This window comes from Drosophila takahashii, chromosome 3L (assembly GCF_030179915.1).
Source record: "Drosophila takahashii strain IR98-3 E-12201 chromosome 3L, DtakHiC1v2, whole genome shotgun sequence".
Lineage (NCBI taxonomy): Eukaryota > Metazoa > Arthropoda > Insecta > Diptera > Drosophilidae > Drosophila > Drosophila takahashii.
The window spans coordinates 12,564,191-12,582,202 of NC_091680.1; the positions used below are offsets into that span (position 1 = coordinate 12,564,191).

Below are 18,012 nucleotides of genomic sequence, written 5' to 3' on the forward strand. Positions count from 1 at the left end.
TGCGTTGTTTTTATTTTTTGTCAACCCCGTTGACGCCTACGTGTTCAATACGCTGAAAAAACAACAGTACGAGTGGCTCAACCAGCAGCTTGTTATTTCTCACACCTTCCGGCTAACCCCCTCCCACCCCCTTTCACAGCCCCTTCCCTCCTCCCCCCTCCCGTAAACCCTTTTGGCCCCGCCAGTGTGCTAGGCCATTTATCGATTTTTTTAGGTCATGCTAAAAATTGCAAAACCAACTGGAATTAGTTGCGGATTCCCATAGTTGAATTCCCATGGACTTTTGCGGAAGGCAAGGGAAATTAAATTGATCCGAGCTTTTGTGGTGCGATATTATTACCTAAGAGATGTTTTGACTTCCTTTTAATTGGTTTCCTATAAAGGCATAGGAAATGGGATACCTTAAATTTATATAGTGCTTATAAAAAGTTTTTTTAATTCAATGATGGATTCTTAATTCCAAAAGCTTAAACATTTTTTGCTCCCTATTATATGGAATTCGATATTGTATAAAAGCTAACTAGTTCTTATATACTATTCGCAATTGAACGTTTTCCCAGTGATGAAATACTCTTCTCACGGTATTTCCCCATTAAGCGATTCCAGTGAAAATGTGTTTTTCAGTAGCCGTATTTAATCGGGTTCATGCATATGCATTCGGTTCTGTTGTTCGTTTCATTTAATTTCCACTGCGGCCCAATCGATCGTCGTTTAACCCATATGACAAGGATAGTCACAGTTATAAGCGCTGTCGGATAAATCTCTTGTAACTGGGTTAGTTAGCGACCCGAAAACTTCTCCGCCTTTCCAGTGAACCGTTATGCCATATATGCGCTGCCTGCCGGGCAGCTTCCAAGCCAAATCCACCAGAATAACGACGGGTAACACAACAAACCAGCTAGCCACTGATATATATATGGGTATACGAAGTTATAGAGGCTATGGTGGCTATGGAGGTAGAGGTATGGAGGCATGGAGGTACACCACCTATCTATGTATATCATGTCATCCATTGCATGTGCATCTCACGTCACCGAACCGCCGCAGCTTCTATCTCTCTTTCCATATCTGTCTTCCTGCTCGCTCGCCAGTTGCTGTGGAACTCGTTTTTATTTCTTTTGATACCAATAATTCTACGGGGTTTCTACGGAGCGAGAGGAGATGGGGTTTCGGTTTCTTCAGTGTGTGACTTGCCTGTTTTCGGTTTCGGTTTCTATTTTTTTTTCTCTACTTTTTTCTCTCGAGACTCTTTCTCACTTTGCCAAATGCTCGTTTGACCTTTAACGGGGGTATACAACGTTCACTACTGAAATCGGCAACAATTAAGCTCATTCAAAACGCGAGCAATGGCAATAGAAACACACACTCGGCGTCGCGTTGCTAGAATCACATCATAAATTTTGATTTGATGGGGCGCCGTCAGTGGGCGGAGGTGTGAAAACGAAACTAGAAGGGGTAAAAACGGCGACAAAGACAAAGAAAAGACAGCAGCAACAAAAAGAACAACATCGAGAGTCAGCAAATTGGCTTCAATGCGAGTTGAAGGTTAAGTGCGACAGCGACGCGGAAATTGAGCGTTTGGATATTGAAATCGTTGCTGCTTTTGAACGGGCGAAAAAGAATTAACCCCTTTTCTGTCATCGTTCGATTTTTCGTTTGTTTTTAGCACGCAGTTGAGACCATTTGATTGGCTTCCTAGAAGAGCGGCATTTAATACTTGAAGCTTTGCGAAGTTTAACTAAACATTAAAAGACTTACTGAGAATTTATTCTAAAATGTATTCAACACAGAATCGCAAAGCCTTGTTGTAAATTCATAATAATAAATAAATTTTATAAGCTCTAAAAAAAAATGGATTTATAATAGTGCTCAAAGTTTAGTTTGTTTATTTCGCTTTGAAATTAAAAACAATTTTACTAAATCAATAGACAATAATAGTAACTTAAAAGCCAACAAATTTAATTGTTAACTAATTGTAAAAACACAACAAAAGTTTTTACTAAAGAAAATACATTAGTAAGATCCCTTGGGATATCTAAAAATAATTTTTAAAGTGTACCAAAGATGAAAAACCGTTTGAAGTGCATTGCCAAATTCGTTTTGAGCGGAAATTTAACTCTGACAGGGCAATTTTTGCCTGCTCGGATATTTCTTTGTGCGTTTTTCTTTGCATAGCTTTGGCTTTTGTGTGTGGGGGACTACCGACTGTTCGATATTTTTGCCTTTATAAATAACCTTAAACGATTTTTCTGCGCCGCCGGGCCACACGAAAAGTGTCAATGTCAGCTGTTGTTGTGTTAGCCACGAAAACCAAACCGAACCGAGCCAAATCGAAAGCGGACCGATGTGAAATCGGAAAAATCGAAGAGCCCGTGCTAAATTTATTATTCAGCTGTCGGCATTGCCATCATAGGCTTTTTTCCCAGCTCTGCCCCGCTATTCTAGTCCTTTTTCTTTCATTTTTTTCCTGCTGGCTGCCACTAAAAGCTTCCTAAAATAAAACGCGAATATATGTGTGACTATGAGCTATGCAAATGTGTTCATATTTTATAAGCGAAACACAGTGCAGCGGCTAGTGAAAATTTGCAAAATGTTTCCGTCACAAAAAGCACTCTACGCCTCCTTCACCTTTCCCACTGAAAACACGCGCCGCTAATTGCACGCGTGTGCAACCATTTCTGCGAGATTTTAGATATATATATACACTTGCCACCAGGCCTCCCGAATAATTGCTGGCCGTCACTTTTTGGTGTGGCTAAAAATGTGAAGAAAAAACAGAAGAAAAAAAAAGAAAATATATCAAGACAAAACAAAACAAAACTTGGGGGCTAAATCGCCGCACCGAGCAGATGAAATATCCGTGTTGCAATCGTGTTTTTTTCCATGCCGCCCCCGTCCCATTTCTTGAGGATTTGTATCCACAGCCTCACAAAACAACAAGACAACGCCACTCGAGAAGATGATGTTGTATGGGGCAGACTCGGTGCTCGGTGCTCCCACAACATTGTCAAAAACAAAAACACCCATCAACCCATCCCCAGTGACCAAACGAAGACATTCGTCGCCGGCACTGTGGTTTTCGTAGCGATTAAAACTTATGAAAAATGAATATGTTTATTGTTCGACTTGACTTATTGCCGCCTTCCCCGTCGCTGTTCGTGCATCTTGTTAACACGGTTGACTACAACTTCTGCATTTTGAGCGGCGGTAATCAAATGTTTTATGGAGGAAGCTACCGCTGCATTTTCATAGCCAAGCTGAGCAGCCAAATTATGGGCTTTTTCTGTAGCCGCAGGCATAGAGAAATAAAGTTGGGGATGGCTTAAGGAAATATTTGTACTTTATTTATTTATTTAAAAAAGAAATAATAATATTTTGGTTACCTTTCGGAACTAAGATATTTTTTATGGTATTATTTTTAAGAATTTTAATATCAAATATTTTAGTTTAGGGTTTCTTTGAGGCATAGAAACAATTTCTTAGACCATTAGTAATTCCCATACCCGCTGTTTTAAAAACTTGTCGAGTTCCCAGCGAGATCCACTGTGTTCTGCCTTATAAAGAGGCTCGAGTTGCGATGCAGGCCCCTTTTCTGTCGTCTCAATTGCCCGCCCACCGCCCGCAATGACGGCCGCTGAGATCGGCGGCCTATAATTATGCGGTTGGGCCCCTTTGATCAAGTCTCCCCCCTCAACAAAGCGGCATCTTCAACTGCAAGATAGAAAAGAAGAAGTTCGGTAACTGGATACTGGTGAAAATTGCGCTGGTTTTCCCTCCCGATTTTCCCTCGCCGCTGCCTGGCGGCCAAACAATTTTCGGCTAGTTTTGCAATCGACTCCCACAGACATCCCGCATTTCCCTAACGGCCGACGGCTAGCTGGGTTTTCCTATAATTTTATCTCCCTGTTTTTCTGTTTTTCGTTCATCAAATTGAGTTAGCGAAATTACTATAATTTTGTGGGAAATTTTATGGGTCAAATTTCAGCTGTGTTGACAATGCGCCGCCGTCTTAAACAAAAAAAAATAATAAAAAAGTGGGTAAAGCAGACGCGCCGCTGACCGCAGCACAATTTTATTTTCCATATTTTCGTTTTGTTTTTTACTAATTTGCTTAATTAGCGCGGCTTGCACACATATACGGCTTTATTTTTTACACGATTTAATTGGGTCTATGTATTTATTTTTATTGTTTTTCTCTTTGGTAATTTCAGGGGGTCTGGTCTCTTCTTAGCTTGGCTTTTATTTTGTTTTATTCGGTTTCGGCCTTTCTTATTTCTCTCACGTTTTGGGCTCTACACAAGTTTATGTTCGCAGCCTGAGAGCTCCGTCGTGAATTGAGTTTGAGTTTGAGTCTGGTGGAGTACAGTGAAACGAGGTACGAGGTACGCGGTACAGTGGAGCAATCCGGATCGACGGGGCCCCATTAATGCTGGAAACGTGATGTGCGGCTTTTTGTGTAACTCGCCGTGAGAACACCGCAACATCGCAACTCCGCAATCGCTCAGGTTTTCGCTTCGTTTTAGATGACAGCAGCGAATTGAAACGTTCAATCGGATCCAGAGAAATCCACAATCCAGCCATCCAGCAATTGCTGCACGTAGATCATCGATCGATCCACGGATCGGTTTTCCGTTTTCCCTTTTTCTTTTGTCTTTCTCTGCAATCGCAATCACAGGCCCATTTGCATACCCATACCCTCACTTACTCACTTCGGAATCGGATCGGCGTTAATCAGTCAATTGTGTGTGGCCTTCGGAGTGTGAAAATTGCTGCAATCGCTGAACTGAACGCACAGCTGCGATCGATGCAAGTACACATGATCCACATGGTTGGCGATCTATCATCTGGTGGCCGAGCCCTTGAAACGGGGGCTTGGCCCATTGCCCAGAGCGATAGGGTCAACGGGGGCTACTCTAAAATTATTTCCATAATCAAATAAGTCGTTTATGTCTCCGTTTTATCTATATAGTAAGATATACATTGAGCTACTTTTAAATCTTTAAAAAATCCAGAAAGATATTACTTTGTTATACCACAACAATAAATAATCTACCATCTTCAGTTTTTAACTAGTCCAAACTTTTAGAAATCCTAACGATCCACACCAAATCAGATTATTTCCAACCCACTTGATGATTTGCCATAATTCAATTAAAGCGAATTTATAATATCAGATTGTGTGTCGAAAGTTCAGATTCGTTTCAGATAGGATGATTAAAAAAAAGTATAAGATGTGATCTATTTTAGTTTTTTTTGGGTCTTCTTTTTAAAATATTTCTTTAAATGATTTGCATTCTAATGAAAAATAAAATAATTTCCTTGCAAGAAAATACTCGAATATTCTGTGAACATAAAAACACTAATGTATATTTAGCAACATTTTATGACTGGTAGCATTTATTATGCTAGAAACTAAATGTGAACTCTTTACAAGCGATTGTGAAATATGGCAGAGAATCTAGTACGCAATGCTGTGCCCATTTCAAGCGATCCCCCCAGTAATGATCGAAGCAGTAGCGCCAAATCAATTTCCATTTCTACTTAATGTGTGCAGCCGTAGCCGCGATGTGTGTGACCTCAAAGCTGGTTAGCTGGCTCTCTAGATAGATGGATATATCATCCAGCCGAGAGTGGAAACCGCAAAGCTAATTGCTTATGCACAGCGCATAACCTTGCCACTCCATGACACTTCTTGCTTCGCCGAGTACCGAGCACTGAGACTTGAAACCCCAGTTGAAACCCTTCCAAGCGTCCCAAAACCGAAGAATCGGCGAGGGGCATAGAGTGGAGAAAGCTTTCATCATCATCATCATCATTTTTGTGCAGCAGCAACATTGAAAAGGAATGGCGGATGGAATGGAATGGAATGGTTTGCAGTGCTTGGTAGCAGCTTGGCCAGGCTTAATTGAAAATTCACAGTAATGCCAGCTAGAAAACGACAGCTGCTGCGGATAAACAAGAGGAAACAGAGGAAAACGGAGGAAAAGGCAGCAGTCGGAGCAGAGAAAACACATTAAAATAATATAATTACATATATTTTTTGTTGTATTTTCCTTCTTGCCTAGACTTTTATACCGACTTATATCTTTGCCTCTCCTCTTCGCACTTTTATTTTGCTCTTAAGCGATTTATTTCTTCGGCTCTAGAGCTGAAGCTTCAGCTTGAGATTTCCGCATGCTTTGTCAACCGTGAACGGGCACGAACTTTCATTTTAAAATTCTCGAAGCGTGTTGCGCACACTCAAGTGAACTGAACTACCCGCCCCATTTTCCACCAAACTCGTAGTGTCAATTGCCGGGTAGTAGGAGAACGAACCTAGCTACCAAAAAATCCCAAGTGTCATCATCATCATCGTGATCACCACCTCTCCACCCAATTTCAAAACGAACTGTGGCATTAGATCTTCTTTCTGGCTTTTGCACTCGGCTTTCTTTGGAAACTTTCATGGCTGCCAGCTTGGCTTAATTCTAGCAATATATATGGCCAACAACGTCGACGTGCCTTGCAAATGGAAATGAAAATGGAAATACAAACATAAATCCATCCACAAAGAGCATCATCATGACGAGGCCAAAAAGATTCAGAATTGCATGCATGTAATTCGCTAATTAAAAGTCATAGAAAGTTTCCCCTTTCCATTGTCGTTTGTCGGGAAGTCTAGAAGTGTTTTACAGTCGCCAATCCGTAAGACATACTTTCGATTTTTTTTTAGCCAGGTGGTGGCCGGCACCACCCATCATAATCCAGCCAATTCAATCTCGAGTACCCGCCAGTTGTGAAAGTTCCCAAGACCCTGAGGAGGTGCCAAAAGTGAGGCCATTCTATTTTTCACACCTTTTTCTTTTATCTCTCTTACTTTTCCGTAAGCCATGGTCCATGGTCCGTGCTCCACCTGAAGGTGCAGATTATTTTATGTATAGCTTAGTGGTCATCTCGTTTGTCTCGTGCCACTGAATCAGTGAATCACTGAATTCGCTCATCGGGCACGTTGTTCATGCCAGATAAGCTCTTTCTTGTTTGTCATGTGCCGGGAAATTCTGTGGCATATTCATAAAGCTGAAATCCATGTGTCATACGAGCTGCGATACAGTAATCGCCAGCTTGCCAGCTTGAGCAGGGCTTACGCTGCTTAGCTGACGTCCAACAGGGCCTTATCTCGGACCTGCTTCCCGAAATATGGGAAAAGAGCTTTGGTTCTTATACAAAAAAATGTATATAAATTGCATATACAAATACTATACGTTTATGATGATGTCAGAGCTTTAAGTTCTTCAATGGTCTTTGGCGTACGCATGAATCAGCACTGATAACTTCTATAAGTACATAGAATCTGTTAATCTTTCAGCATAAACGGTAAAAATTAATGTTTAAATGTTTGTTCCCGGAATTTAACATTTTTGTACGCTTTTGAAATCTTGAATACATTGAATTTATCATGAATCAGCACTAATAACTTCGAAGTATTCAAAATCTTATAATATTTACCAAGAACGGAAATAATTCATAACTTAGTTTATTTTCGGGATTACACATTTCTATGGGAAATTACTTAAAAAATTATAAAAACTTACCCAAAAATTAAAATACCTTAGAAAAAAAAAGAGATTTTGAGTTTATCTAAAAAATCAATGACTATTCTCGAAAATAGTATTATTAATCATTTCGACTTAATCCATTTTGGTTTACATTCATCAAGCTGACTTCGTTCTTGCACCAAAGATTTATCACTGGCAATCCTTTTAAGTTGATTTTCTGCCATCACTATTTTATCGATTTGCATTGAACAAATAGTTTCAAATATCCCCCAACGGTTCAATCAGCTCCCAATCTATTTCGCTTGACTAAGGTGCCCTTCTCTTTTGAACAAGGCTGGGGTGGACCCTATCCATTAAATGTGGGTATTTGGGTGAAGGTTATCGGGTGTCGGACTCCTTCTTTTTTATTGACGCGCTGCAGTCTTCAGTCACTTTTGCTCTGTGTTTTTTCTCCTTTTTTTTCCCCCGTTTCCCATCATCTTTGGGTCTCCAGGTTTTCCAGTTTCTTAAAGGCCCAGCCCATTTCTCGGTGGAGCTTCTTTAATGATGTGTTTTAATTTTGCTTTGTCGTTTCGCTTCTTTTTTTTCGTTTTTGCCTGCGATTGCGTAAGCAGCGGATGACGCCGCCGACTCTTACTTTCTTTTTCTTTTGGCCTGTGCCGGAGTTAAAGTCTTAAAGTATGACTTAAATAAGAAAAAAAAAACCAGCATAAATAAGAGACAATTTGAATCGAATGTGAAAAGGAACTCAGCACGATTTTTTTTTTTTTGTTTCCACATTTATTTGTACAATTAAATCTTTTAACTTGCTGTGTTCCCTCGAGTGTTGAAGCATTTGCATTAATTAACTGCAGTGGGGAGAAAAAGCCAAGCGAATGAGCTGCAAAAGTTCAAGACGAAAAACAAAACAAAACCCAGGGCAGCACAAAAAGGAAGAAACTTATAATTTATTTCTTTAGTAAATCTAATTAACATATAAGCGGATTTTAGCTTAGCAACTCACACCAGCACACGCGCCTACTCAAATCATCACTCACCATTGCGAATTTGTTTTTGCTTTTGTTTTGTGTGAACTACGCAACGAGTCGAAAAACTCACGCGATCGCATTTTCTAACGACAAATATAAATATCTGAATATGTAGATGAGGGGAATATATATACTTATGCCCAGAAAGCGCGCACATTTATATGTATTAAAACTAAATAATAAATACAAAAGCTTAAAGCACATGGTATATGGTGTATGGCATTGCCATCATCGCACTGTGGGAGATTACCAAATACCGAATGGGAATTTATTACAAAATTGGTTCAGCCCATTCGGATCCAGAGTGGGATTATGTGGATTAGGGCTTTCGTCAAATCGATGTGTTGTTTGTATATTTAGAATCGAATCTAGCCGGCTTATTTATGTGCAACATTTATTTTTGGGGCCTGAAATCTTAACATCTCTGGTATGGCGAATTAATCCAGGTTTAACGCACCTCGTTCCACTGTGCAGTTCTTGTGGAAAAATTTTGAAGCCGATGAATGACACATACTAGCACCCAAAAGCACGAGAATGCCTTCTTTTTTTCTGTTTTTTTTTTCCATTTTGCAAAGCAACGCAAAAGGGAATGGAGATACCAACAAAAAAGTTGAAAGTTCGCTTCGAGACTTAATTCCATGTTTGTTTTATTTTCGTTTAGAAGAAAGTTTGGCTTAAACAAGAGTGAAAGATGGAAAAAAACGAACTGAATAAAATTAAAATGTGTGCAAAATCAGTTAACAGCAGCAACAACAGCAGCAGCAGCAACAACAAATGAGTGAATTATAGTGACAAATTCAAAAAGCCAAAAGTGACAGTGAATAATGTTGAGAGCGCCCACACAGCACATCGTGCAACTCGGCTTCGGAACGAAGACAACGACAGCAGCAGCAGCAACATCATCATCATCGACAGCGGCAACAGCAGCAACCTCCAGCGGCAAGCAGCAACATCAGCGCAAAACGCTGTTGCAACGCTTCCGGCAGCAGCAGCACAAGTTGCCCAAAGTCACAGCAGAGGAGACACATGAGACAGAATATTATTTCAAGCAGCAAGAGCAACTGCAACATACCTCTTCCTATCAGCAAGGTGACAATTGTCTGTTGTATCTGACAAAGAACCCAGAGCAATTGCTGAAGAAGCCCAAGAAGAAGAAGGAGCCGAGCAGCTACAACTTTGCGGCGGCTCTCAGGCGCAACAAGAAGCCAAAGCCAGCGGCAACATCCACGGACGACGACGACAGTTGTCGCAGCATCAACAGCAACAGCAGCAACACCAGCGGCAGCAGCAACAGTTTGTCTAATAGCTGCATTAACAATCATAACAACGCCACTCATTATAGAAACAGTAAAAACACCAGGCACACCAGTAGTAGTGCCAACAACAACGACTACATTGGTAATTACAATTGCAAAACAAGTGAACAACAAGCGTGGAAAGCAGCAAGTACAACACAGCAGCAACAACTGCTCATTAGCAGGCCAAGCGATCGGAATTATCCCAGCAGCAACATCAGCAACAATAACAACAACAGCAACAGTGGTGGCCATATCATCATGTCACCCACTTCGCAGGCGCCCACCCGAACTTCCCTCTTCGATTCCTGTCATCGAAAGATCCGCCTGATCGGCGGCGGACCCGTCGCCTTCTTGGGCGGATTGGTTGCGTAAGTTTTGAACTGACATTTTCAAAATGAATTTATAATGGGTATATTCTCGGGGAAACAATAGAGAACTGTATGATTTGTGTTTCGGGTGGGATTATCATCGTACTAGAGGAGGAGTAGAAGGAGGTGGGGATCCCCCCGAACCGGTCTTCTATAACAACTTTTTGCCAATTTTAGGCAGTCTGCGTTTCCAGTTATAATACGTCAGTTGTGTCAATCATATTGTTCACCAGGTTACACAGGAACACAAAATTAAACTTTGTGAAATTTCCACGAACCATTTCAAGTTTTCCATGATATTTGGGTGCTCCTGAGTAAAAGTCCCATACAAAATTATTTTCCATCACCTACAGGTTCCGCGGTACAGCTAAGAATACAAAAAACCGATGTTCACCGACATTTTGAATTACGTGGCTTATATAATTGGACTAACCTTTATTATTTTCGGTAGGACATACTCTCAATACATCACGGCATTCCTAAAAAATAGTCCCCATTGTGAACCATTGCCCATGTCTTTGGAATTCGACGCCAAAGGTGAAAATCCCAAAATTGTAGAGATTTTTCTGATGGAAAAACAATTCTGAGAGTTAAATCTTGAATGGAACTAATTTTAACTATTCATTGTATCTATTGTTCATTGTATGCTTTAATTTCGGTTTAAAGCGTTTTCATAAGGACATTTTATTGGATTTCTTATACTAATAAAACCGATTTTTTGATTTCATTATCTACTCCTAAATGTTGTCAAATTTTGAATAAGTCATGGCAACCTCTAGAACTAAGAAACTGAAATACGTTCACTGAACATACACAGAGAAATGTAAATGTTTACTCCCATTCTGTAGGATGCCTTGACTTTTTTAAAATTTGACAACATTTAGGAGTAGATAATGAAATAAAAAAAATGGTTTTATTAGTATAATAAATCCAATAAAAAATATTCTCATGAAATCGCTTTAAACCGAAATTAAAGCATACAATGAACAATAGATACAATGAATAGTTAAAATTACTTCCATTCAAGATTTAATCCTCAGAATTGTTTTTCCATCAGAAAAATCTCTACAATTTTGGGATTTTCACCTTTGGCGTCGAATTCCAAAGACATGGGCAATGGTTCACAATGGGGACTATTTTTTAGGAATGCCGTGATGTATTGAGAGTATGTCCTACCGAAAATAATAAAGGTTAGTCCAATTATATAAGCCACGTAATTCAAAATGTCGGTGAACATCGGTTTTTTGTATTCTTAGCTGTACCGCGGAACCTGTAGGTGATGGAAAATAATTTTGTATGGGACTTTTACTCAGGAGCACCCAAATATCATGGAAAACTTGAAATGGTTCGTGGAAATTTTTGGCTGTGTACCTGTGTTATTAATTACCCAATTTAAGATCACTTCTTATAGCACTTGGCTATAAATTAGCATATCTTAAAAACCAGATTGAGAGCTATTTTTAAACAATCGAGTTATTCCAATAAAAGTTATATTTTAACTAATAATTTAAATGTAGACAAGCTAGTTAAAGTGAATGGATTAGATATTATTCCTTTTTATAAAATATCAAAAATGATTTATGGTATTTGGTTTCTAATAATTACCATTAATGTATTACCCTCAACATTATGCTCGTTAGCATTCACTCCATTGCGATCAACTTTCTAAGGTCAAGTCATGGAGAATTGCACAAAGTTATAATTTGTCCGCATTAGGGAAATACTTAAGATACCCGTGTCAGAGGTCGAACAAAGGAAGCCGAAGCCAAAAAAAACTGAACAATAAAGAATGCTGAAAACAGAGCAGAGCCCGAGATAAATGCGGTATTTACTCATTTTTATGGCTTTAATTACGAGCATTTCTCAAGCGGCTTTTGTAGAGTTTTTTGGTTTTTTTTTTATTTTGTGTGGTGACCACCAAAAGCACTCTGTGGTGTGTGCAAATTCAAGGTTCAAGCGGCAATTAAAACATCACAAGAGTGGAAGCAGCCAAGAAACAAACAGAAATAGAAAAAGAAACAGAAACAAAGGCGGCCAACTAAATTTATGCATATGCTGGGCCTAAAGGTATCAAAAATGCGTCTCGAAGGTCACCCACCAGAATTAGTTGGTGACCCAAACAAGGGCTCTGTAAAAGGTAACTGTAACTTTCCGACTATTTAGCAAACAGCTGATGCTGCTTCCTTATTTACCGTGTCCAAATTTAAGCATTATCTGCTTTGTGATCTGGCTTTATTTGAAAAGCAAAGTTAAACGAACTCTCAAATTACCGAGGTGAGACAACCGCAAAGCGTTGACACTCTGCCACCGAGCGAACAGAGTGCGCTGAACTGATAATTAGTTGGGAAACCAAATATTGACACACATGAACATGCATAAATGCTATAGGAATAGGAATGGATATAGGAATACTATATAAAAGACGGGGGTGTTGTATAAAGTTCTGAGTAACAGCTTATTCACTGGTTTGGGGGTCGTCTTTGTGCATGCAACTCACATACACCCACCACCCCCCCTCGAGAACAATGACTAACCGAATGGGCATACAAACCGAGTGAGAGGAGGCAGCACAGAACCTCATAACAACAGTCATTTGTTAAGTAAGCTGGTGGAGGCAAGACGGCGGCGGATTAAGGGGGGAGGCATTATGAGAATGATAATGATAAACCTGTCAGGCCAACAGACCCACAGAGAGTGTCAATGGCACACTAAGCTACCAGGCCCCACAACAACCCCATCCACCAGTCCGAAATTTACATAATAATGCCCAAAAGTTTTTGATTATCTCATTTGCTTTGGTTTTCTTCAAGAAGTCCCAAAATTTAAATAAAAAACCACCTATGTAAACAAATAAAAAATTAACAAATATAAATCTGACAAGAAAAAACTCAAGTCTTCATAAATGAGTAATATTGTCTTCGGTCGGACGAAGACCTCTGTGTGGCGAACTGTACTTTGGGGGTAATTGAACACAAAGGAATATCAAAGCCACTTTTTAAACTTCCTATGCTAATTTTTTTTAGCATATACTTAAAAATAATGTGTTTTTGGCATATCTTTTAGATCTACCAATCTGAGAACTAGAATTATTCTTATAAAAATGAGGTCAGATCATATGACTCACAAAAGAGCTTTAAATATTCTGCATGCTAAAACAGAAATCATTTTAAGTCTTCAAGTATTTGTGTTGGTCACACCAACGTACATTTTGTTTCGTATAATTACTTGGTCACACTGAAATAAGATTAATTTCCTAAGTAGTAGTTTTCTTTTTTGTTAGAGTTTCACTCACCCATCCACGAAGGAAGTGGACACCGCCTCCAACTCTTTGGGTTTCTTTTTTCCTCCTCAGTTACAATGGTCCAGTACAGAAAAGTAAAGTACATACAGCCCAAACACACATGTTACTTGCACTTTTTTCCCCATTTTCTTACCCATGTCTGGGCATTATTAATCTTGGTGGCCACAACTTTTTCCCTGCCCTTCTGCCAGCTGCTCAACTCTGGCTCGTTGGGTTTTTCGCTCCACATGTTTGCCTCCGACTTGGGGGCTTTATCATATGGCCCAGAGAGCTCCGTTGCTGTTACCGTTTCTGCTCCAGCTGGTCGCTAACGTTTTAATTTCCTGTCCCAATTTAATATGTTTTGTATGCCGGACTTTTATAGCTTGCCCATTTAGCTTTTGCTGATTTGCGATTTACGAGCAATCAATTTTTGCAAAGAGAAGAAGGGAGAGAGATATATTTTTAGATCTAGATGAATCGGGTAGAGTATAGTAGAGTATAGCTCTCCATTCCCATCCATTAGTTCCGACTGCTAATCATCTGGGCTTTAACCCGCCGCCTCGCAGCTGTCACAGCACCTTGGGCACAGGTATTCAAACGAGAACAGGTGCTCCGGCGATCCCAAGCTTCTGTCGCCGCCGTTCATTGACACTCTACGCACTGGACCACTTAATGACTGACGAACTGAATAACTGACTAAGTGACTAACTGACTGACTGATTAAGGGAACAGAACAGCTGTCGAGGAGACAAAGACAAAGGCAAAGCGCCTGCGGATCAAGCTCGAATTAGTGCAGCCAGCAGGCGTATCAAGGTGCTCAACTCAACTCGAGTTCATTACGATTGCCTGACGGCCAGCAAGTCAGCGATGGAGAACGAGCAATTAGCTCTCAGGGATCCCAAGAATCAGAACTGGCAAAGGTTTCTTGGTATTAGGTATAACATTTGCTAAAGAAACCTTTAAAGTTAGAACGCTCAATGATAAATAAATAATGGTTTGCATTTGATTTGGGAAAAATACGCATTACTCATTTTGAAAATAGTAAACACATAATTATAATAATAATAAATCAGATGAGGTTAAATTATTTTAAGAACTATATATTAGACCAACTGTTTCTATGTGACTCCTTTGATCCGACCTAAAAAATATTGAAGTAAACTCCCAAAATCCAACGGCACTTCGAGACAAATCGAGTGCAGTGCCCAAAGTTGAGAACGATTACACTGTGCAGCATTTTTACTGTTTTTTAAATTTACCTCGACGGATGCTATATTTTTGGATTCGTTACGAATTCCCAAGTTAAACTGCGTTTTCCAAAAAGTTCCCCGGCGCAAGGAGTCTAAGCAAAAGGACCTCAAAGTTCGAAAAATGGTAAAATTGGCCAACTTTGCGGAGCTCTCAGAGGCAAATGGATGCATGGTTTGATTCAATGTTAAAGTTTTTTAAAAGATACACCCTTTATCTTTCAAACCCCATACTTAAAATAATTTTAGGATTTTTTTTATGGCAGAAATAAATTCCAGAAAACTTAGTCAAAAAACTTAAAAACTTACAACTGCGGTCAAAATAGTAGTAGTGTTGCCGCCTTGTGTTTTTAAAAGTTTGATGTTGTAACTTTTTTTTATCCAATTAGTCTAATAGTAAAATTATAATCAATACAATATTACCAGGAAGAGATCAATTACAACAACAAACTTTTAAAAACACAAGGCGGCAACACTACTACTATTTTGACCGCAGTTGTATGTTTTTAAGTTTTTTGACTATGTTTTCTGGAATTTATTTCTGCCGTAAAAAAAATCCTAAAATTATTTTAAGTATGGGGTTTGAAAGATAAAAGGTGTATCTTTTAAAAAACTTTAACATCGAATCAAACCATGTATCCATTTGCCTCTGAGAGCTCCGCAAAGTTGGCCAATTTCAGCTTTTTTCGAACTTTGAGGTCCTTTTGCTAAGAATCCTTGCGTCGGGGAACTTTTTGGAAAACGCAGTTTAACTTGGGAATTCGTAACGAATCCAAAAATATAGCATCCATCGAGGTAAATTTTTGATGCTGCATAGTGTTATTCGTTTGGGAAGAGAAACAATTGCCATAAAACAAACTAGGTTCTTCTAATTTCGACCCCCAGCTTGAGTTGGCCGACAATTGTGCAACGGTAGCCAGCGGAAAACGTTAGTTGCCCAGATGCTGGCCGTAATTATTTGCCCATTAGTCGGCGTATGGCAAATGTTGGAAATTTGGAACACGACTTTGGAGTCGGATGAGGGGAGCAATGCCAAAGCAGCAAAGGTCAACGGAAATTTCCATTTCCCAGAACCACTCGGCGGTTCAAAGTGATGCCAAAAAGATGACAATGGGCGAGTTGGCAGCCTCGTGAACTTCTTTTCAACATAATTGCAGGTGGGTCCAGGGAGAAAAGAACAATAACAATAGATGTAACTCCAAGATTCACGGTCTTAAATGGGGTAACATAAATCTTTAATATATAAATCGGTAGTAAATTTGTTTGTAATATATTGCATATCCCCTGTTTATTTATATATACTTTTTTATATTTATTTAAAGATACTTTAAAAGGCTTGAGGAAATTGTTTTTTCTTTTGCCCCATATTACATTTGAAGCTCGTTAAATTCGACCTAAAAACGTAGAAAAAACTCCGACCCCTTTAAAGTTCATTAAAATAAGAGCATCATTTGTCTCTTTTTTAATATATTTGTATGAGCCATCTTTGTTAGTTTTTGCCCGAAGTAATTGCTACCGCACACAGGTAGCAGCACATAAAACAAAGTTTTTATGGGTTTTCTTCAGTGTATTTGTATTGTATTTTCAATTTCACCCGCATGCAAAATTGCAGAAACAAAAACAGAAACAGAGAAGCAAAAAGTGAGTAACGAAGCCCGTAAAAGATTACCTTGACTTCGGGCCAAGTTCCGGCTGAGGTGGCTCATTTACGTGCCCAGCTTTGCTCCCTCTCGTTCGCTCTCTTGGCCGCTTTTTAATCCATTTAGCCACATGTGATTGCCCGTCATCAGCTGCCATCCATCTACCTGTCCGGTTGAAGCGACTCTCTTTTAAATACTTTCCATTATTATTATTATTATTTTGTGTCTCTTGCTTTTGTCTTCATCAGCGAAACATTAATGTCAGTTGTCGTCACCCCCGGTGGGTCGAGGGGTCCCGAAGTGGCGAGGTGATGGGTGGGGGGGTCTTGGACAAATGACTCACCCAATTCACACACAGTGAACATCGGACAGCTGCTGTCGTCAGCTGTGTGCGAGAGAGTCGCTCTTCTAAGCCCTCTTCTCTCAGCCACCAGTTACCAGTTAGTTCCCAGTTGCCAATCACCAGTTACCAGTTACCAGTTCCAATTCCCATTCCCAGCCAAAAAACTTGTCTCTCTCTCAGCAGGCGATTCTGGTTATACCCAGTACTTGAGGGGAAATAATGTAGATTAGACTGTCATATAATCATAAGCTAAATCAGGGCCACAGATATTTAAGTAAAAGTTTTGTTATATTACATGTTTAATTAGTTCCTTAAAAATAGGAAGAGAAAAATTTAGAAAAATAGGGTTTGTTTTTTGATGATCTTTAAAAAAAGCTATCGTTATGAAAGTGTTTCTCTGTATAGATCTTATTATTATTATATTATCTTTTATTTTAAAAATTGCCTTTATATTTGTGGTAAACTTGGATTACAGAGTATTTCTCCTTTGAAACTCTTAACCACTGCCTTCCCAAATGCTTTCGTATGCTGAATGAGTGCCGCAGTGCCAAACGGGCGAAACGGTACTTTTCGATTTATAGCCGGGGCTTTTGTCTTGTGCCAAAGAGAAAGAGACGGATGCAAAATGATTGGGATTCAGTCACATTTTGGCAGAGGCTGATTCATATCGGCGCTTTTGGACATTTTCCCAAACCCAATTCACTGTCATCCTCCTCAGTCATCCATCCAAATATCCATCGACATCCGCCATCGACAAAAAATAACGTTAATTAAAATGTATACTTCCTAAGCTTGCCATGTCCGTGTCAATACACAGGAAAAAATAAATTACTTTATCGCTTTTGCAAAAAAAAATTAAAAAATATTTGATTTAACTTACTATTAGTACGATTCAGTTTTAAATACTTAAATACATTTAATGAAAAATTCTGTATTAAAATGTAATTTTTTTTAAGTTTAAGGTTTTTTTTAGTGCACTTATGTTCATTGGCTTGACGGTAAACTTTTGTCTTTGTGCTTGATTAATGCGTAATTTCGTATTGTTAATTGTGACACACATTTAGTGGAATGGTGGGGTGGTTGGGGGTATGTATGGGGGGTATGGAACCGCTCCCACAGCTTGTCTATCTGCGTAAATGGAGCGTGGCTCTGATAGATTAATGCGTTCGCCATGAGCTGCTACACAGTTCCTCTATTGTCTGCCACATCCACATGCAAAATCAATAAAACCAACCTCAAGCTCCACAATTAGTGCGACAAATGCAGCTAG

The 18,012-nt window shown here is 39.4% G+C and overlaps 1 protein-coding gene across 3 annotated transcripts in view; it reads left to right on the forward strand.

The window, feature by feature from the left end:
* The window catches only part of Mob2 (MOB kinase activator 2), a 43,972-nt gene that overhangs the window by 11,793 nt on the left and 14,167 nt on the right, over positions 1–18,012 (forward strand). The window contains exon 2 of one of the 3 annotated variants that reach the window (XM_017144116.3): positions 9,225–10,229. The exons of the other annotated variants lie outside the window; for them this stretch is intronic. Coding sequence (XP_016999605.2) covers positions 9,388–10,229 — 842 coding nt within the window. The 5' untranslated portion in view covers positions 9,225–9,387. The remainder of the gene's footprint in view (positions 1–9,224; positions 10,230–18,012) is intronic. 3 annotated transcript variants of the gene reach the window in all.